This window comes from Aythya ferina (genome assembly GCF_964211825.1).
Source record: "Aythya ferina genome assembly, chromosome: 5".
Lineage (NCBI taxonomy): Eukaryota > Metazoa > Chordata > Aves > Anseriformes > Anatidae > Aythya > Aythya ferina.
In genome coordinates this window covers 21,554,384-21,577,335 of record NC_140301.1, presented here as the reverse complement: position 1 = coordinate 21,577,335, position 22,952 = coordinate 21,554,384, and the positions used below count along the sequence as shown (strand labels likewise).

Below are 22,952 nucleotides of genomic sequence, written 5' to 3'. Positions count from 1 at the left end.
TGATATGCCAATATTTTGACTAATTAAAGTTGCTCTACACCTTAATCAATATAGGCTTCAAATCAGAGTAATTAGATGTTTCAGTGATTACAAACAACATATTTATGATAGATTTCATTAAGATGCAAAAAGCTAACACTTATTTTAGTGTTAGCTTTCTGTAAAATTCTTTCAGTGCTTAAGACGTACCTCTTGAATCACGTTGTTTTCTTTCCTGAGCCAAGGTTATGTCAAAGTGTGCACTGCCTGCATTTTCACACTGGTTTATAATTTTACAAACACACTCTGCAGCAAAAACTCTGGTAGACCATCGTGGATTACTGAAGGGATGAAACCTCTCATCACTTTCAGACGTTAATATAGATGCATCATCCACTTTAGCAGTTTCTTCTTCTTGAGTGGTATCTATTGAAGCTACTGTATTGAAATCTGTTAGGACACAGGGGAAACAAAGTGAAACGTACTTTTTTTTTTTTGGAGGACATATAAGAAAATCTCTTCAAAAGTTCATCTCTATCCTTCAACTTGCTGTGACTCCCATTCAACCTCAGTGTATTAAAGTCAATGCTAGATCTAGAAACAAAGTGCAACAAAACTGTTTGCAGTGACACATCACAAGTCACTGCCTTTCCAAATCCAAAAATCCAAAATCAAACCAGTTTTCTTTTTGCATCATAAGATGAGACTGTAAGAGAGAGAGAAGGGGAAAGAGAAATCCTTTTGCAATACTCAACCTAGTAATAAATTCTATTAGCCTAGGAGATTCATTAATGATATAATAGGTCTGCATCATTCCTATCATCCATAGAAAAGATAGTCCGAATATTTTTCTTGTAGGTATTTACACTGGATCCACAAGCTCAAATGTACTCCATACTTCCTTTCCTGGTATGCCAGTAACTTAACATTAGGGTAGTAAAACAGCCAGAATATGAACAGCCAATACATACTATATGCTTACAGAAACCTCTTCAGTAGCCAAAGCGCAATCAGAAAAAGTCTTATTTGTTGTGAAAAAAGTAAGTTAAAGGGTTCACTATTTCAGTATGGAAGATGAGGTACACTTCATGAACATCAAACATTCAAGAAGCAGTAACAATTCTTCAGTAACAGAATGTAATGTTACGGACTTTATTTTCATTGTGTTCTCTACTAGAGTCTCCTAGTACTTACCAGCAGAGGCAGCAAGAACATCTTTACAAAGCTTCAGCCAAAAAGAGAGCTTTTCAACTGCCATTGAAGTAAGCATATGACTCAGAGTTTCTTTGATATCTTGGCGCAATCTTTGATCCAATTCTTTGTCCAGCAAGCCCAGCAATGCCCCCTCCAGGCCTATTTCTCTGATGTTAATATCTACTAAGAACAAAGTCTGTGAGATGAATGCTATATATCATAAAACTAATTGCCACAGAAACACCACTGGAGGTTGCACACTGAGTAGCATGTAGACAACAAGTATCTAGTACTCAAATACTTTTGAAATAATAATACATATTGCTTTAATGCCATGTTTAAGATATCTGGGTTAAAAACAACAACAACAAAAAATACACTTGGAACTTTTACAGATAATACTACCGATAGGAAAAGAGTTACTGCAGGGAAATAAAATAATCCCACTCGGAATTTCACAACACTACTATCACCATAGCATCTGAGCTCTGAAAAAAAATTTGTCTTTGGCTATCTGATTCCTCACACTAAAACATAAGGTAACTCTAAAATAATCTTTTACATTGAAAACAGAAGTTGAAATAATTCACCAGCACAACTCAAAAAGACAAACACAGAACTTTTTTTCAAAAATCAGCATTTTTACAGAATGGCTATAATCCATCTTCTGAAAAATTTCAGATGAGCTTGAATTAAAATACTAAGTGACATAATTTATTACCACCATACCTGTACAGAAGGGTATATAAGGATGAGCTAGTGATCATTTTCAGACCTTTTAGAAGGAAAGAGGGCTCCATACACTCAGGACATGAAAATTCTAGGGATCCTAGCTAATCATTACTTAGCTAATTCTCTGAAGAGGTCAACAGGAACTTTCTTCAGCATATTTTACATACCTTCCTTCAATGACTGACTTAATTTAAGAGGAGATTTATATGGGAAAGTAGAAGTAAGTATGAAAATACATGTAAGATGCAGGTCTATGAAGCTATAGACTTGGGTTTCTCTAGAAGTGCATCTGCATTTTTTTTAGTTTAGTGACCTTTACTATCTAGAGTATATGAAAAGCAATAATATCTTTGTAAAATATTAGTATTTTACCACTAAGAAAGGTTTGATGCTTCCAAAATTTTATACTATATAGAAAACTGAAGTAGAAAATTTTGGGAGGTTAAAGACTTCAACAAGAACATAGCAACGTTTTCATACTCATAGTGGAGTGTGTTTAGAATTCATTCTTTGATCTCAGAACTTCAATGCTTACCTGGAGTGAAATCTTCTCTGCTCTCTTTAACTAGTGCAACAGCATATTCTGATACTTCAGCAGCTTCTCTTTGTACAAGCTGACGTAGGCAAGCTACTACTGCACGTCTCAATAACAAATATGAGCTACAGAGATTCACCTGAAACGTGCAAAAAGAAACAGTAAGATGGCTAACAAGCCTTTATAAGGTTGCTAATTTCTGAATTATTCCATAATTGCAGTTATGAAAATCTGTGAAGTCAGTAAGCATGAAATTAATGCTAATTTTTCTCAGCTTTTTTTTCTTTATTTTTAACTACAAATAAAAAGGTTTCGCAACTCCTATAATCAGTTTTAGCATATCAATGCTTTTAATATTTTCTCACTAAAAGTAATTTACAAGACTGGTTTTGGGCCAGATCCAATTCTCACCAGTGTCAGTAGAAAGGCCCCATTAACTTCAATGACAGCTGAATTGTGGTCTCAATGCATAAGGCTATTCTTTGCCTACAGAGTATATGTAATGGACTTGAAAACTCAGTGCAAGAGAAACATACTCAAATCATCGTTGTTACATGTAAATAGGGAGATACCAATGTAATCAAAAGGGTGAGACAGTCAACCAGGCTTTAGTAAATCAATTCCATGCATAAAAGGAAGTTTATAAGAAAGGTCAAGCAACACTGCTACAATTTCTTTCCAAAAAATTATTATACTGTCAGATTACATCGTACTGTTTTGGAGGAGGTGAGAGGAAGGGAGAGAGTTACTGGTAAATGTATCACACTAAGACAAATCAGCTCTGCCGAGCAGTTTCCAGCAAAAACTTTATGGTGTCATCATATTTTAGCATCACCAAAACGGTGTATTTTTTTTTTTTTTTTTTTAATACTGAAAAACATATGATAGATTCACTATCACAGGAACAAGCAAAACCACTCGAAAAGGGGAAAAAAAAACAACACCACAAAACAAAAGGAAACAAACAAAGAAACCCCCACCAAACCAATTGCCTCAAGTTTCTTTGTCAGAGCATTTTGATTTTTAATTTGCTTGACTTCAGTTTTAAGAACATTCTGAAGGGGATCCCAAAGAAAAATGAACCACATGCATGGTCAGGCAGGACAGCTACACCAATATTTATGGAAATTCTAATTTAAGGTTACGTTATCATCAAAACAGTTATCCGTTGCAAGTAAGCAATTGTGTACCCTTTGGTGCACAAAGGAGCTGATCCTTTAACTAAAATAGACAGAGCTAGTGTCTGCTGCAGGGAAACCTCGCGGTAAGGTCATGCTCCTTATTTGTCGGCAAGAGGTGAATGTATGTTTATCAAAATAACTAATCTTTTATCAGTTAATTAATGTAGTTAAAAATAACAACTTAAGAACACAAAGAATAAGTGATAAAAATTCTCAGCTTTGTTATGTTAGTAAAACTAAGCAGCATCTTCTGAATTTTTGTACATGCACATGAATCTATGATATGTGGAATCATATATTCAATGCACACATGGATATACTCTCTACATTATTCTTCTAAAAGAAAAGCAACCTGACTTAGTATTTCTGCAACATACTTCAATTGAAACTTCACAAACAAAAAATGAGGCTTTTAATGCAACATTTATGCAAGCAAGCTACACATTCTGTTGCAAGTTGGACGTGCATAAACTGCATGCTCATTTTTAATAGGGGAAAAAAAAGAAAGGATCTGATTCAAGCTACGGGACGAGGCAAGATGCACATTTCTCATCTCTCTCATTTTCCCGTGTTCTCAGTTGGGGACAAAACTAAACAAGAGACACAAAAATGCAAGCACCACAGACAAACTTAAATGAACAAATATTTCCCTTTCTGTACTGGACATGGTAAGGTTAAAATGATACCTAACTAAGCACATAAATGAAATGTGTGCGCCTTCTGCAGGTTAGGAAGGGTCTGGTTAGGATGGCAATCAAATGTCACTTGACATGCTAAAAGAAATTACATTAAAATGGTTAAGAGGAAGAGACAAAACATGAAATAAAAACAACACTGCAAACTGCTAAAGTTCAGGATTAACAAGGCACAGGGACCTACCAACACAGAATTATCCAACAAGATTTCCTGCACAAAAACAAATGACAAACCAGTCAAGACAAAACCAAAAATATAAATAATCACAGTGATACCAACCATACAAGGAGACCACTACATGAAAATTCAGTATATATTAAAGTTCAGAATGTTATCTCAAACGTACCAGAAAATATATTTTAGTTTATCTTATATTTTATGAACAAAGTTAAATCACAAGCCAGCTGCCCTTAAAATTAGTACTTAAATAGTACCAAGACAGCATCATAGAATATTTGTTGACATTGTATGCTCATTTTGTTGCAAAGTGTCTTCAATGTCTTGCAGCTGAAAACTGGAGTGTTCACTGCATCATATGCTTCCACAGACAAACTCCCTAGAAGGCTGTACTTACAGAAGTTAACCTTAGAGCTAATGTTAGACATGATTCAAAGATATGATTTATATTCTGCCGGAGCCAAAAATTTAACTGACAAGATATGCACCTGTTAGATGCCAAAACCAGTGCAAAAGATCCAGCTGACAAACAAGAAGCCTTCAAGAAGCTGGAGAAGGAAAGCTAGATGAAGACATGCATGTGTACACAGTAAAATAACTAACTAATGAAATAAATGAATAAAGAACCGAACTCATGAACCTGTTGCCCAAGTCATGTTTTGTTAGTTCTAGCATAATGGTCTAAATTCTGTGGGGACCTGAGCCCATGTTATCCTCTAGTGGATGGAGGAGGTACTTTGCAGCTGCAATTGTGTTAACGTGACTAATGCTACATTTATAAATAAATAAATAAATACAAAGAGAATGTCTAATTCAGAACTTAATAAGTTTGAAGACAAATTTTCTGCAAACCTTGGAGGAGCAGGGTAGAAAGGAAAGTTCAAAGATCGCTTCTCTGACAACAGATTCTTTGCCTCTCTGTTTTTCTGCCTTAAATAACGAGTGCAGTGATGAACATCCACAGTATCTGATGCTCAACTTTTATACTTTACTTCTGCTTAAGACTTCAAAATGCCTTGCAAAGGAGGAGTGTCACACTTTGGTTACCACATATAAAAAGTTAAACTGATGGACAATGACTTGCTGAAAGTCATCCTGCATGCCAAGTACAGTCAAGGGCAGATCTTAGGGCCAACCAATGGCTTCCTCTGCTTCCCTGCTGAGATGGTGAGGTAGACGTTGGAAACTATGTGGATGCATGGTGCATTTTATAAATACATGTACGACTGCTTGTGCAACTATCTTCTCACTGAACTGCAAAGCACACATTCAAATCATCCCCGTTTATGACACTCACGAGTGACATATTGACATGTCCTGAATACCAGCAACACCAGCCTTAATTCTTTAAGAACTTCTTTACCATGAGTAAAGTTGTAAGGCCCCTGACTTTGGTGGATTCCGCTTCTGTGAAGCTCATTAGAATTTCTGAGGGTGAAGACAATGTGTGTACAGATGCACAACCACATACACCAAAGCCATCAAGTACACATCTTAATTTAGTAATTATTACTTTAAAGTTTATAAGGTACTTTGTGAAATACTTGAGATAATTCCTAGAAATAATAGAAATTTTATAACATCATACAGACAAAGATTTCATCGTAACAACCTATTTATTCATAGCTACTTGGTATTAGTTAGACATACATGTATCATACTGCACATGAAAGCAGACTGTAAACTCCATGGACTTTCAAATGATCCCAAATCCTAAACACATCCTCTGTGCAAGAGTGACTCACTTGACTTGTTTCAACTCTATCAGTGTAAGAAAAATAGTGCTTTGCCCAGAGAACAGAAAATTGTAGCTGATGCATGCTAGAAGAAAGAGCACTTCAGATTACTTCCAGCTCTGCAACTAGTATATATATGCCTATGACAATATGAATCTGAAAGAGTTTGTCCTTCAATTTTTCCTGGCTCCCACAGGCATCTTTGTAGACAAATGGAATGAAGATAAATGGAAGGTATCTAAACTTGATACAAAGCCAATATATGGTCAGAATTGATATACAAGCATTACCCAGGGGAAGATGTAAATAAGAGCTGTGTTAAGATAGACAACACAGACTTAAAATAAACACACACACACACTTTGTCTTTATTTTGTTCTACTCTGATTTATGGGGAGACTAGACAGAGTTTTACTTAAAAACAAACAACAAAACCCTAACCCCTAAAAAGACACAAAGGCTAGTAACTACCAGAAAATTCTTGTTATTTTCTTGATAGAACTAAGTATCTGGGAGCTACTCAAAGACAGAGGTACTCTGGAAAAACAAACAAAAAGCAGCAAGCAAAAGAACCCACCTCTTTGTCAAACAGGGTTGAAAAATGTTTTTTTCTTAAGACCTCATTTCAGACTATTACTTACGTAAGTGTCAGAAAATTTTATACTGGCTACCAAGATGTTAGTACTCTAAATCATTACTACTGAAGACATTACAAAACATAGAAATCTACAATTTTTCACCGTCATGGAAAAAAAAAAAAAAACAACAACAAACAAAACCCATCCTCAACAGTTAGTATACACACTGGTTTTTGTTTCTTCTCCCTTCCCCCTCCCCCCCCCCCTTTTTTTTTTTTTCCATTTTTATTCCTTTACCTAAGACTGAAATACAACTGATGAAAAATTTTGGCCAGTTAAAATAGCTGGTAAAATCCAGCAAAAGATTGTAATGGATAGTACGTTCTAACAGACAACTGGCCTGATTAAGAGCAGCAGAACACACTTTCAAGCAGTTCATAAGGACAAGATTTTTTTACAGTGTGCTCTCTTATAAAGGGGAAGCAGAAACAGAGAAAATAACCAGAAACATAGAGAATACTTGCCTAAAAGAACACCCTACCACCACATAATGATCACTTACACTGGTTAAAGAACCATCTGAATTTTTTAAGCATCTCTGAACATGATATTTTAAAATACAACTAGTATTGTATTGATATAGACTAGTAAACATATACTCACACATAGGCAGCTTACAAGGCTAGACAAGTTGACATGACGTGGAGCAAACATGTGAAGCTGCTGAAGACAAGAGATGGCTTGAGCCTGAACAAGGCAGTCAGGATTATCTTGCATCACTGCACAGCCCAGGAGACAGGAAGTTCTTAAGGCTGAAACTGTCACACTGCTGCCTATATTCAGAAGAAAATACTGTAGCTTGTTTGTTCTTTGAAAACACCAACTTTTCTTTCAAAAGATAACCCATCTTTTCCCCAAGCTACCCGTAACTCTCATCCTCTTGAAGAATACTGTGTGTATCTGTTATACTCTGATAACAATGAATCTTATTGCTCTGTGGAAATTTCAGTGTTCAGGTAAGTAAAATTCGATGTATCATTTTAGGTAGCCGAATTTTATGTGCCTGCATCACAGCTAAGACAGACTGGCACCAAAGTTTTTATGATGTAATACCTTATGTTTTCATGCTACATGTAAGAATTATCAGCCCAATGCAAGGCTTGGAGAACCATTTCAAACTAAAGAAAAGATGTCAAAAAGAAACACTGTTTTTGGAAAACCAGCAGCCATGTCAACTTGATGGCATAAACTCATGGTCCATGAAATGCTGCTGAATTACAACAATGAAAAAACTTCACAGATGCTTATTTGCTTATTAAATTTTAATTGCACATTGAAACAGTGTTTCATAATTTTGATGCTTAAACCAAGAAAGACTGGCAATATTGTATAACCCATACCTTGCAACTCAGGGCCCAGTGTGGTAATCAGTGCATTTAAACAGCGACCAAGGCTTTGGTGAACTTCAGTGTAGGTAGGAGGCACAGTCAACAACAACATCAGAATGAGAGATAAGGTAGGTTCCACGTGCACATGATACAAGGGGCCAGCTAAATCTACTATCAATGACAAAGAGTGTAGTGCCCATGCCTGTAAAATAAAAGAAGCAACCATGTTATGCCTATAGGACAGAATAAACTTAACATCTTTTAAAAATTGATAGTGCAAAGAAATTCAATTTGTGTGATAATGAAGTTGTCCTTCTAGGCTCCCAAGGGACAAACCGAAGTGTTTTAGAAAGCACTTTTGAGAACCAGGTGCTTAGTAAGCCACTTTGAATATTTCATGAGGAACTTTGTTCTGCAATTAAAGAATTGTTTTAAAAAATATCATTCTTCATTTCTAAAAAATAAATTAATGGCAGGTTAAATTAATGTTATTATTCCTCACACACATTGTTTGCAAAATGTCTTATAGTCCCATGTGCAAGAACAACAGAACTACCAAAAATATTACAAGAGTGACTAAAACATGGTTTGTTTTTAATCTTGATTATTTTGCACCAATAGCCACATCTGTTTCATGCCAGCATACAGTGCTTCTCTAAGTAAAGATAATGTAGATAAGGCTTAAAATAATTCTTTAACTGGGATTTAGATGATCACATGCAATACAATCAATGTTTCTTAAAGCTATTTTATTAGATAGTTTTAGACAGGAATAATCTTCTAAACATCTTGCTTTATTCAAGGAACTATCTTGACCAAGTTCTATAATATTCAAGCTACAAATCCATCATTTACTATGTAATCCTTTATGGAAAAATGCTATGAAGCATACATCATAGCAGAGACCAAAACTGACAAGAACAGAAAAAACAGGTACCATCTCAAGGTCAAGATAGAAGTAAAGATGAAATTAATCAATTCCTAAAACACTTCATCCTGTTTTTGAAGCCAGCATATTTTAGCCTTATGATCCTCACTGATCATTCAAAAAGAACCTCTTGTATCTCATCATAGCTCTTTCTTGGAAGGTAGATTTTGAGCATGGGCTAACAGCTTTCATTGCTGCTCCAGCCATCACCTGCGAGTTATATGTAACAGATTGTGAAGTGTTATTCTTACATGAAAAAAAACTTACACTTTAAAATATAAATAAATTAATTTGTAACAGAACGTTTTTAGATAAGTGTACCTGTACATCAGGAGAAGTACTATCCTGAGATAAGGTATAAAGGATTCCAACGCATGCATTCAGGTGCTGAGTAGAACCTATTCCTCCTAAGTACCTATACAGACATCCCAGAGCCAAAGAATGGCCTGTTCTTGATACCACATCTCTAGCAGATTTTAGCCTAGTAATTATAAGAAAAGAAAGCTGTTAGTTTGATCTCTAAGACTGATGTTATGCAATACGCACATCTACAAATGGAAAGTGTAAAACATAATCAGCCAAGTCTTTTATTAGACATTGTTATATTGCAGAAATTTTAAGTTTACCATCTATCACCTGGAAGTAGCAAAAATATTTCTAGATATACTTAAAGAATGTCATTAGAACAGCAGCCCATCTAATTCATTTGACAGTCTACGTGCTTACTTAGGCCATTATCTTAAATAGTAAAACTATTTAAGAGCTGTATGTAGAAACAAGGCAATGCTTTTTCCTGTTAATTTCTCAAGTAACATCAAATTTAAAAAGACATACAGATTTTGTGCGTATTCTTTTAATTATCATAATACCGGGACCGGATATATTTCAAGTGTTTTTAAAAACTTAACGAGTAATTTACTGTATTTTTTTTGAACTTACTTGTCAAAACTAACTTGTGCTAATCCTGCAGCGAAGGCACTATCAGAAACCACCTGTGCCAACCTGGCCCAACACTCTGCAGCAGCACACCTTAGAAGGGGATTATTGCTTTCCAAGGCACCCATTACCAATGTAAGAGCAGACCTTTTAACTTCTTCTGGACCTAAACTTCCCTTGCAGTTGGCCAAGTGCTAAAAATAGACAGTAAATATATTAAACTTCAACGCAGTACAGTAATCAAATGTGTTTTTCTGTCAGTCATGAAAAAAAATTCAAAATCTGCAGAAGGAGTTGGATTTTATTCCCCTCTCATCTGAGGAGTTCCTTAATTTTTATTTGCTGTTTGAGAGTTAGAAGTCTAACTCCACATAAGCAAGCATCATACCATACTATCAACATTCTGATTTTTAAAAATAACGGATAAACTGTAGAAGAACACAATAAACCAACACCCCAGCAAAAAATTCAAGAAACATCAAGAAGGAAAATAGTGACAACAGAATAATGACAAATGAAATCAAAAAATCCCAGTCCAAAATAATAAAAAAAAAAGAATATGAGCAAAAACTAAAGCAGTTGAATTGCATACTAAATGTGCCAGAAATACTAACACTATATAATGAGAGGTCTTGCCTATTATGAAAACATTTTGTCTTATTTTGAAGAAAATCTAAGGAAATAATGACAACTGCACATGAATAGAGGAAAACACATATAAAGCAACAGGGAAAAGCAAAAAACAGCTGATAGCAATGAGATGATGTTTACTCCTCTTTACTTGTCTTTATCCCTACAGTATGAAATATGAAAAACAGTGATAAAAACAGAAATGATGCTAACAGAATTTTTCCATCTATTTCCTACTGGAATTACACTAGTATGGATTGTAATATGCTATAGTGTACTAAAAAAGTTTTTTTTTATCACCCTTTAATGTCAAAAACGGAAAAAAATAACTGTGACTATTCAGTACTTCAGGAATATGACACTACAAATATTGCCACAGAAAACAGTAGGGGGTAATTTTTACCTATATGATTAGTCAAAATAACTTCTACAAAGACCCATTTGAACCAAGGCAACATTTTGTGTTGGGAAAGTGAAAGAAACAATGGAGAGAAACAAAGATTTACCTTCAAGGAAGTAGAAAAGGCTGACACAACGTTTAATTGTACTGTTTGTTGCCGTGATCCTTTTGTTTGTTTTATGGAATTCAACAACTGTTCTAACACCTGGAGCCTTAAACAAAATGAGAAAAAAACTCACAGTAAGAAGTGAAGGAAAATCAATCTGTCTTTTTACTTTATAACACATATCAAAGCCTATATTGTATAGAGAAAGAGTTAGAACAAATATTTTAAGTCTCAAGCCTTTTCCTTCAACTGGCATCCTATTACTTTTTTTTTTTTTTTTTTAAATATTCCCTATCACATGATCATACTCTAAGATCATGAGCTTTTTACTTTTGTTCCCTTATAGCTTATATATTTGCATATAATTGCTGATATTTAAGTAACATAAGACATACTATTAAAAGGTACTGTATATGGGAATGGTATATTTTGCCTTATAATTGAGAAAGGATGAGTCAAAAAAAAAAAAAAAGTCTAGTTATATGCAGCAAATAATACAGGTATTGAGAAATGGGTGAAGAACAACCAGCAACCTGATGACAGGAGAGGGTAAAAAGCCCAGACAAACTGAGGGGAGGGGGAAAGTAGTTACGCATGAGAGAATGAAGATGGAAATAAGAAAAACATAATATGAAACACATAATATTAAGCATGGGGCAATTTTCCTGGCAGGTATGCATGCATAAAAACAACTGCCTTGGGATTACACTAAACAAAACTCCATACAGTGACAGAGTAGCCAATCTAAGCAGTGAAGACATCAAGACTCAGAACTCACATGCTGAACACTCATCCTTTACAGGAAATTACAAAACCATCTTCATGTACAGGGATTGTGATTTGAGGATTAACTACAACTGGCTTTAAAAACACCAAGGTATGTTTAATTAAAAAATAATTTATTTGCTGTGATGCTACATTCAAGAAAATTACCAACAGCATGATGAATAAGTACCAGCATGCAAAAATGTTGATGAATTTCATGCCTCTGCAATTGGTATGCTTATGTGGCAATCAAAATGCCATGTGGGCAGTGGGAAGACATATACAGACACACAAAACCCAAGAGAATTATCTCATTCCTTTCAGCCTTCTTGTACCTTTACAGAACTGTATGAAGACACATAAACTTGTTTCTCTCCATTTGTTTTTTATGCAGAATGAGGCAGTGAAAGGGTTAATTTTTGCTGTGACTTATTACCTTTTCCCCTATTTTGTTTCAAAATGTTCAGTAATTGGGTATTGTACTATAATAATTGTGTAATTTTTTTTTTTTTTTATTGTTCGGGCTTTGAAAACAAAAGCAGTATTTTTCTCGGTCAACAGAATTTATTATGACGACAGTAAACTCTTACTGGATGTGCCTTTGTATTGTAAGCAACTTTAAACAGAAAGTCTAACCATTTTCTAGTCTGATTAATGTTAGTCAAATAGTTGACAAAATTCACTCATTGAAAATTCACTAATTTTTTCAGATACTTCTTTGGTATTCAATCTCAAGCACACTGACCATCTTTTAGCATCTCCCCAATTCCTCAATAGTTGAAATTACTACTTTACCTGTGAGTTTCTGCTATATGGGAAAAAATAACTCCAAAAAGACGAGTTGCTGCACTGACAACAGACAATACAGGAGGTAGTGGTTTAGGTATTGAATCACGCTTTACAACTTTCTCATATATTGAGTAAGGGTCATACTCCAGGCTGCCTCCAGCTATGCTGTTACCTAAAACGAGCTGCAAGATACAAGTAACCAAGTCATAACCAGCACTGACCTAAATAATTCGAACTGAATGAAAACACAGTGCCACCCGTATATTAGGACAAGAAATACCTGCTCTTCAATAAATCGGTGGTCAGTCTCTTGCAGTAAGGGACCAAGTAAAAGGAGATCATCTTCATGACAAAGGGATGGAAGCAAGAATGTGGAGGCATCGATCTGGCTATCTGGTATAGTTAAGTCTGCAACCAACTCTTTCAGGACAGCACAGAAGCTTCCTTCAAATGAAAGAAAAAATATTCAAAAAAATCAGTTAATTACTTGCCATGTGCAACTTTATGAGCAAGAACATATTTATACTGAAATAGCAATATCCATCTCACATTTTTCTGAAGTTCCCAAGTAGTTAACTGGAGAACACTCTTCTCGCTACAGAGAAAACAACAGAGCACTACTTAAGGTAAACAAACCCTACATACAGTGATCTAGAAGACGAAAAACAGAAACCTTTATCTTTACAGAAGGCATAATGCCACTAGTTAGGTACATTTACAGTTAAAATAGAGGCTAAAAGGCACTTAGAAAGACAGACATATTTCTACCACAAATATGCTGAAAATTAGTGCTGTGGAATGTGTTACATAACCAGGCAGGAATACTTGGACTTGGCAAGCAGAAGCCATTTAAAACATGCATAAGGTTGGTAACTAACCAAAAGCTACAGACTGTACTCCACTATTCCAGGAGTTTGCACTCCTACAAAGCAAACCGTGTGGAATTTACTCTGCATTACATTATGATAGTTTAGACTAGTAATTAAAACTTTCATATATTTTTGTGTCTAAAAATTCAGCCAAGACTGTACATTATTATACTTTAAAAAAACAACATCAGGCATTCAGAGTCAGACTACTTCAGATTTTTTTAAACCATCCCCACACTGAAAGAACCTTTTCTGCTGCTAAACCATATCTGCTGAGAAAGGCCTCATGTATTTGATAAATAGTACTGAAAACCACTGCAGAATTGATCTTAAAAGTGTATACATACTCTTCATACAAGTGTTACATATGACTTTTAAGATTGCAAAATCAAGGTGTAGCAATTTAGTAAATGTCATCACTGTAAGAGGCTTAAGTCCACACATCCAGCCCTTGGCATTCAGTTTTCTTGTTAGATGTTCACACCATTACTCTGTATCACTAAAGTTGCTTATACTTTGTCAACACACAGAAGCTCCAAAAAGCACAACACCACAGTTGCCACCACTTCTCTCTATCCTGCTTCTGATTAGCCTCTGACTAAAAAGCAAGTATGTCATTTTTTTCCAAAATGCTCAACTCAAATCTCAATTTTTAAATGATAGCACTGTCAAATATATTCCAAGACGCAGATAACTGTGTGTCAAAGGGACAGAAAATCAGCCTTAAAAAACAACAACAAAAAACCCCACCAAATTAAGAACAACCAGAAACTGCTCTTTCATGAGTTGTTATGTATCACAATAGAGTAAAGCAAAAGTGAAAAATCTCTTTTCTAAGAAAACAGTTTTCCAAATCAAATTTAATGGTGATACTCCGCATTTTTTAACAGAGTTATTCTAACGAAGTAAACATCTATTTTAGTTCCAGCCACTTAACCATTCTCATCGTGCCAAATAATACTATCCCAGCATAAAATGGATCCAAATTTTGAGCCAGAATGCTGTTCTAGCATTGTAACCATTCATCTCATCCTATTAAGGAAGAGAAATGAATGCTTGCATTCCATTTTATGGTTTAGACAGGAGAACATAACAAGCACGAAAAGCTGAAGAATGTAAAGAACCCTTATGAGCCATATGATAAAAAGTTATTAATTTCAGATCACAGAAAACAGAAGCAAAACTAATAAACAAATTTCAAACTACCTGTGTGAAACTCATATTGAACATAATAATTAAAAACTGAATACTAATTCACAAGAAAGCAATGTTTTAGCCTTAAAAACATAAGCACATTATCATCCAAAACTAACAACACATGAAAGTGATCTAGAATGAGAATCATCACCTTCGAAACAAGAACACCTTTTTCCATCCTGACAAATGCGTATTTTCTATCTTCTACATTGCAATGTTTTAACCCTTTGCACATGACCAAAGAAAGCAACTAAAACATTAAGTGTTTTTCATTGCTGTTCAAATTACCCTAATATATTCTCATGTCTGTCAATTGTTAAAATAATGTAAATAATCAGGTTCTACTCTTGCACACTCACAGTAAGCCTTCAAAACTCCACTGTTTGATCTTACTGGTGACTGGAAGCATCAACAGAAAAACATCATTGATGAGGAAAGAGCAGGAAAGAACCAAAAAAACCCTAAACCAGCCCTAGTATAACAGACCTCAGAAATCTGAAGGTTTGAGTTCAGAAATAGGCTTAGATCTATGATTACAAACTGTTTCCAAACATTTCTTTGGTTGGATATTTCATTTTGTTCCACATTTTTGTTTATTTGTTTTTAGATCCACACTGTTTGCAAATAATTGGACTTAAAACTCAAGTTATATGCGGCCCTCCTCAACAAAAAGAAACACTTTCAGGTTTCTAGCCTCTGGCTAACTGCCTGGATCTAAGAAAGTGAAAATTAAAGAAATAAAACAGGTGAATGCTTCTTGTTCAGTGCATCACTCTGAGCCATGCAAAACGTGCCAGGTTGTGCAACACTACTATTTGTCCTTGTGATAATAACTAACATTAGACATAGAAGAAAGCATCCAGAGTTCCATAATCATATCGTTTTCTCAATCATATTTTTAAAAATATATATTTTTTTAATTTGCTGTTTCTCCATGAAACTGTCATACTAGAAATACTATGGAAAAGAGGTATTTCTTATAATCTTTTCCTTTAAAAGTTTTTTAGCATTTCTAAATGACACTTACATAATTAAAATAAAATATAGCTTGAAAATAAGCTCTTGAATCTATCTTTTTCCATTCTTTCCTCAGTCCCACATAGCTGTATTACAAATGGGTGAACAACTCAGACACTGTATGTGTCAAACTAGTGTTTTGATTCTAGATGCTATTTACAAAGCTTTCAGCAGCGTGCCAACTTACTTATAACCAATCTTTTAAACTTCCTTTTTCTTATTGGTTCTAGATTGCAACACCCTCAGCTAGGATGCTGCTTTCTCCCAAGACTCAGATGTTATGCATCAGACCGTAAAATACTATTTTTCAATAGTTAGACTATGCAAAAGTCCCAAGCAAACCAAGAAACTGTCAAACCTGCCCAACCTCAAACACCTGCATTCTATAAAATTTTGTCCCCTGTAATGAAAGAAGAAAAGAAAGAACTTGCTTTGAGGGATGGAGGTGATATTTCAAGCTTTTAAGCTTCAATTCACCCATTAGTATTACATGTGATGTATAGCGAGTGTTATATTCAGACCTGAGACACGACAATGACTAAGACAGAAAAATCAGTGATTTATCCTTATGAGGATTCCTTTAGCAGTTACCACTAGATGGAGCAGATTATTTGAGTAAGCATTTCCTCCATGACACAGAGGACACAACTAACTCAATGGCTTGCTGGCCCATATGGGCCCATAATAAATATGGCCTGGCCCCATATGGGCTGGGTTGTATTTATTTCAGTCTATAAAGTATTGTGTGGCAAGCTACTCACATGACAATTTAAAAACTACAAAAATAACGTTTTAGTTGATCTGGTAGTAGCTATGGTATTAGATTAGATTTTAAATATGGCAAGTTATATTCTGCTAAAGAACAGTGAGTCTGTTCCCAGATTCTGTTTACATATTTCTTTAAATACATTTTTAAAATAAGCAATAAGGATAAGATTAATATATCTGTTATACATAAGTCTTCTTGAGGCAATTACTCTCTCCATCTTTAGAGATCTTCAAAAGCCATCTGCACATGGTCCTGTGCAAGCTGCTCTGGGTGTCCCTGCTTGAGCAAGGGGGTTGGATCAGATAACCTCTACTGGTCCCTGCCAGCCTTACCCATTAAAAATAGCAAGGCTGTCTATCTTCAAGTTTCAACTAAAAGTATCACACAAGTCTGTATTTCTAGTAGAAGATGGAAAAAAGGAAGAAAGTGAACACCAGCTTTTCAAAATCACTGTGACTTCACTACAATTTCATCAAATACAAACAGATGGACTAAATTTGTTAGAAAAGTTGAGACTAAATTTTGCTAGCTGAAAATATGTTGACTAAAAATTTAAAAATAAGACCATGACATTTTTAAACAGATTTTTTTTGTAAGAAAAGTACTTACCTTCATATGTTTTTGGAGGCAATACTGCCAGTAATTCATAAAGTTTATGTCTGTAAACTGTTGATGATGTTTTTAAGGAATTTCCATATGACTTACATATTGAAGAAAGCCTTAAAATACAAAAAGCATATTAAGACATTTTAAAGAATTTAAGGATTATGCATTACTGGTTTCATTTGTATTAGACTCTACTGAATACTTCTAAAATCTATACATCTTGTAGGTACAGTTTTGATTTGCACTAGCAATAGCAGAAGGCAAACTATTTATTTCACATCCTCTGGCAGAACCTCTTGGTGGTCCATTCCCAGTCATTCCTTTTATTTAATACTCGAGAAATAAATTAGGTTTTCTATTGCCTTTGGTTTTACCTATATTTATTACCGTTAACTTTTTTTTTGTGCATATATGTTCTGTGAGTTAGAATTTAGAGCCCAAACTCATTAAATCACTACTTAGTCTGAAGTAGTTCAAAATACTACTTAGTCTGCAAAAGTTCAAAAATTACAAAACCCTTTACAGCTTTTTTGTCAATTTATTAAAATTTTGTCCCCGGGTTTTCTTGAACTTAGCTTTTTTTTTTTATTAAGAATGACCACAGATACACACAAATGTTTATGTTCAATAAAAAAAAGAGCAGAATAAAGGCATTAAATTAACAAAAGCATACAATAATTTCTTCCCTTAGTTTCTTTATGTAATACTTCAATACTTAAGACGTTATTATGCCAGCTAAAGCCTTCAGCTATACAGCTAAATCCTATACTCTACCTTCTGTTCTTTTGAAAAGAAAGTTCTTAACGTGCACTAAATCAATTACAAGTGAATTGTTCTGTAGCTTTTCAGAATCAGAATCTCATTTAACAGTTTGATACACTTACTGTGTCAATAAATCAACAGCACTTGGGAGAGGAGGAAGAAGTCTCTGAACGACTTCATCCGTAAGAAGACCAGCACAGTGGGAAACAAAGCTTTTGATAGCTAAAAAAAGGAATTGGAATTCAACTTAATTAAAGTGAGATATATAGAAAAAAATCACATAATTACCTCACTTAAAATTTAAAAATGGAAGAAAGAATGAGAAAAAAAAGCGTTTTGACGAATAATTTAAGAAACTGATAAAATCATAAGTGAAAAAATTACATTCACAGATGCATTGTTTTGGTGTCTCAGCTTGAATATTTGTACTTTGACGTATAGTTGCATACATGAATGCAAGCATTTTTCTGCTATGAATTGAGTTATTGAATACAACTCAACTTCATGATAACTCCATGACAATTATAATAAAACAGAAAGAAAAAAAAATGGGAAAAGGATGATGATCAGACTACCTACTGCTTATATTGTTAGTTTTTGCTCTAAGTTTAGCTTTATTACTGGAGTTTAAGAAGCAACTTATATGTAAACTTAATTATTTTTCACTGTTTACAGAAAATTAAACTTGAATTAATATTCAAGACAATATACTGCATAAAAGCTTAAAATATTCTTGAAAATATACAGCATAAAAGGCATACTTCCAAAATAAACAAATATTTAAAGGTTATTTTTTCAGGTTACTTCTAAAATGAAATTACTGTTGAATTCCACGCTTTCTGACATATTTTAATAGTGAGAGAATGGTGATCTCTGCAGCTCACATCTCTCCTATGCAAAGGTCTCTTTAATACTTCAGAGTACATGACTGCAACACGTTAAGTATCTGAAGAGCAGTGAAGTGGTCTTTTGAAAACAGGAATTCCCAACATTTCACAATGAAATGCTCTCACAAATTTGTTTGACTGATTCACCAAGCCTATTTTGCTTACAGTAACTCAAATATTAGGTAACAGATCTGTTATTTACTAAACACAGTAGACTATACAAGCAACAGAAAATATCCTGGTTTGTGTCCTCAGATGCTACTGTGATATGCATGTTAAGCAGCTTCAACAAGAGAATCCTTCCTGATACCACCTACTGCTTGGAAATAACCAATTTTAAGAACAAGAGGAAAAATCCTCTTCCATAACATATTGTTTTAATTTATTTATTTATTTTTTATTTTGCAATAATGAAACACATGTATATAGATTCACATAGGTAAATCACATAGGTAAATATATATACACACCCACAAGCTTGTAATGTTGGAGAATGAATACAATCTCTACCACCCAGTGAAAAAAATCAATATGAAGTATCTTTGTTCTTTCAGATGGAAAACCAAACTACCAGCCCAACTATAAAGGCAGCACATCCCACTTACCACAGAGAGCACCAGCACGGCCTTCCAGTGTTACTTGCCATGTAAAAGAATCTCCTCGTGTCTTCTCTGTTTCTAGGTCTTTGGGGGATGATGGAAAGACGCACTTCCACAGTAATAGCATTCGTGGCAGATGGTGCTGGACAACTGCAGGACCTGTAGGTATTGACAGCTTTCATACCAATGTGAAGACCCATAAAGTCTTATTATGTGAAGACCCATAAAGTCTCATATTCCCTTTTTGTATGTTCACCAAATCACAGCCGCAAAAAGATCTTTATGCTACTTTCCTAGCCTACTCACATATCTTCGGTCAAATGTTCCCTTGGTATTCCATTTTCATACATGACTACATAGCCACTGATACACTTACTAGTAAGCCACCAAGTCAGCTACAGCCTCTGCCTTACTAAGCACAGACCCTGGAGATCACCAGCACAGAAGAGATACAATGCAATAGCAACATGCAGAAAAGCAAACATTTGTTATAGTTTAATGTACTGTAGTAATGTACTTGTAGTACAAGAGAAAACTGAGAGCCACTGGGCTGAATTAATAGCTGAAAACATAAAAAGTTTAATATATGAACAAAGCTGTCAACACACATTCTTCATTAGTAGTTTAATATTAGAGTCAATAATCCGACCAGTAATACTTATCAGAAAGTTCATTAGTATTTCAAGTATCTGACAAGAGGGAAATATGCTCTTCTTATTCATTTTGTGCTGGGACAAATCTTGAAATAAATACTTAAATCAATAAATAATCACTGTAAATTTTCGTAACCACAAGGACATTTGGTTAGACTGACATGGAAATTTTACTTCCCATATTTAATTAATAGCGGTCCCAACCAGTCAATATTTTTTAGACATGATTTCCAATGACCTAATAGTGAATTTTAAAGTAATGGCATTTTTATTTCAGAAAATTTTCCTACATATTTACATTGTTACTTTAGAATTATTTTGCAGTGGTAAGTGAAATTAAACATTGGAAGAAATAAACTCAGAGACAGAACACTGAACAGATTAATTTAGCTTAAGTAAAATGTACTAAGCCATTTACCTAACGTCATGAGGGCAGCTATCAACAGCCATCCAGCCTGTGTTCGCTGCACTGAAATGCGACTGTTCTGAGAAGCAGAACACAACAACTCTTCTGCTACAGTCATGATTACCTTCAAAATTAAAGAGAAAAACAGAGCATCAGCATCTTAGTAACTAATTGAAATGCTTATTTAACTGTATTTGCTATTTCATTGTCCCCAAATACAATGTCATCTTTCTCTCAGGCTATGGCAAAAAACTGAGGCTTATAAATGCGCAATAACAGACTTCAGTACTAGTCTAGTATGGCTTCAATAGTTGCTGTGGGGTACCAGCTACGTTACTTAGCTTCTTCTCCTTTTACCAATAGTAAAACAAGAGCTGATAATTCTCTTTAATCCTTACCATACATATTACTGTGAGTTCTGATACTCTATTTATACCATTATATAGAAAAAGGATAACATAAGACCTATCAATTACAGCTCAGAAGTCTCAAGAGGAGTAAAAGATCTTTTTATCCTTTTTTTAGCATAAATCCTACAATTCTCATTGACAGTTGAGAAATCAACAAATAGTATGATTAAATAAGCAAGTTCAAAGTGTATGCTAAGGCATAATTCAATCCTGTCTGATCTTCTCCACAATAATTGCATGTGCCTACTGATGTGCTACATGCGAAGTGACGATCTTCACTTGCTACCAAAGCACAAACTACCTAGAATTTACAGGGAAGAACATAGAGGGTGCAAATTGGACAATGGCTACAGATGACTAAAACTTTTAAGAGCATTCTCCAAATCGCTGGCTTGACATTGTGTTTCACATACAGATTTCTTAACTGTTCAAAAGTATTTTTTTTCGTATCATATTATAATTGATTGCAACAACAAATTGCTTGCAAATTACCATTACAAATAAGTGCCATTATCAACAATATCATGACAAGCCTCAGTGAAGACAACATCCTTACATAATTTCTTTGCACACTTCCAAAACCATGAAAGTTTGCATAAGAGTTAGCTTCAAGAAAATTTCAAGTTTGTGATCTTAGAAAACTTCATTAAACATTAATAGACTGTAAAGTATTTTCAAAATTCCATAATACTATCAGTTGTTTGCAAATGAATAAATTCATTTTGATAGATTTCTGATTAAGGTTTAAAGTATTTGATTCTAAAATTTAAAAACTACTTGGTATATTCTAAGTATCTGATAAACATCCTAGAAAGGATTTCACTGAATCATTTCTGACAATTTTTCTATCCATGTACTAGCAGAAATGTTTCATTTTCAAAAGATTTTTTGAAGTACACGCACTAGTATGGAATGTTACATATAAAACCACTACTTATTGTCTTGCTTTGAATAGGTTCCACCTGCAACTCTAACCACGCTCTCAAAGGAAAAAGTATTAATATAAAACAGCTTCTGTCCAGGTCAATACTGTCTACACTTGATATTTCCTTTTCAGAACTGCTCTGTTTAACACTGGTCTCTTTCAGTTCCTCAGAAGAGGAGTTAGTTGGGAAACTGGCAGTGTTCCTAGGAAAGAATGGAAAAGGGCTTTTGTCAACTCTTCTGTTCTCCCCCCTGCCAGCTTAGTACAGAATACAGTGTTTCTCCCACACTTTTCTTTGCCCTCCCATACCTCCTCCTGGCTCTATTTCATCCTATTCTATTACTCTAAAAGAAATCTTTGTAAAGAATTAAGTTTCTCAGTCAAATAGATATTTTAGCTCTGTTTAGGTGTATAGTATTTGAATGGCCCTTTTCTATACAAGTAGCCAAACAACAGTCATTTTGTTCTCTCCCCGTGGTCTTAGAGACAATCATCAGAAACAGTTTTTAAAAGCTAAGAACTTTTTTTCCCCTTAACAACATGAATTATTCCATCAGCATTTGGTAAATTGAATGAGAACTGAACCTAGTAATGTCTGTTGAGGAGTGGAGTCGAACTGCTAGTGCTCAGTAACAGTGAAAAGGTGGTCCTGAATCACTGGTAAGGGTGATTTTTGCTAATATCCTAAAGCACTCCTTTCATTTTACAGTGATGTGATAACATCAAAACCCACAATCCTTTTGACAAGGCGCGCCTCTTCTGAAAAAATCCTTTTCACAGCCAATGGACGTAAGGGAGAAAGTAAGTTTCTACATTTTGCAGAGAATGTACTGCTATTCGTTTTGCACTATGTTTTTTCCAACTTGGAATAACCCTATAGATGAAGTGCTCATTGAGATGGTAACAGCTTCTTCCAACCGGCATTTCTCTACCAAGATACCCAGAAAACTTCAAAGCACAGTATATCCTACTGCTTTGGCACAATCTGTGGTTGAGTGGATTTCTTCTCAGGACATTTATTTCTAACATCACAGCGTGCAGTAGATTTTTATCTATACTTCTTTATTTATCATTTTTATGAAAAGAAAAATCTCTTCATTTG

At 34.6% G+C, this 22,952-nt stretch overlaps 1 protein-coding gene across 12 annotated transcripts in view; it reads right to left on the bottom strand.

Annotated features, from left to right (window-relative positions):
* Positions 1-22,952, bottom strand: part of HEATR5A (HEAT repeat containing 5A) — a 62,733-nt gene that overhangs the window by 15,499 nt on the left and 24,282 nt on the right. For 8 of the 12 annotated variants that reach the window (XM_084521196.1, XM_084521203.1, XM_084521201.1 and 5 more), the window contains 15 exons: positions 20,528-20,639; positions 19,463-19,615; positions 18,093-18,192; positions 17,212-17,321; positions 13,031-13,194; positions 12,757-12,932; positions 11,197-11,302; positions 10,064-10,254; positions 9,446-9,605; positions 8,209-8,398; positions 7,472-7,641; positions 4,501-4,527; positions 2,441-2,579; positions 1,174-1,356; positions 190-429 (listed from right to left, as the gene is read on the bottom strand). In XM_084521196.1, the coding sequence (XP_084377322.1) occupies positions 190-429; positions 1,174-1,356; positions 2,441-2,579; positions 4,501-4,527; positions 7,472-7,641; positions 8,209-8,398; positions 9,446-9,605; positions 10,064-10,254; positions 11,197-11,302; positions 12,757-12,932; positions 13,031-13,194; positions 17,212-17,321; positions 18,093-18,192; positions 19,463-19,615; positions 20,528-20,639 (2,221 nt within the window). The remainder of the gene's footprint in view (positions 1-189; positions 430-1,173; positions 1,357-2,440; positions 2,580-4,500; positions 4,528-7,471; positions 7,642-8,208; positions 8,399-9,445; positions 9,606-10,063; positions 10,255-11,196; positions 11,303-12,756; positions 12,933-13,030; positions 13,195-17,211; positions 17,322-18,092; positions 18,193-19,462; positions 19,616-20,527; positions 20,640-22,952) is intronic. The other 4 variants (XM_084521202.1, XM_084521204.1, XM_084521205.1 and 1 more) reach the window with 3 other exon arrangements.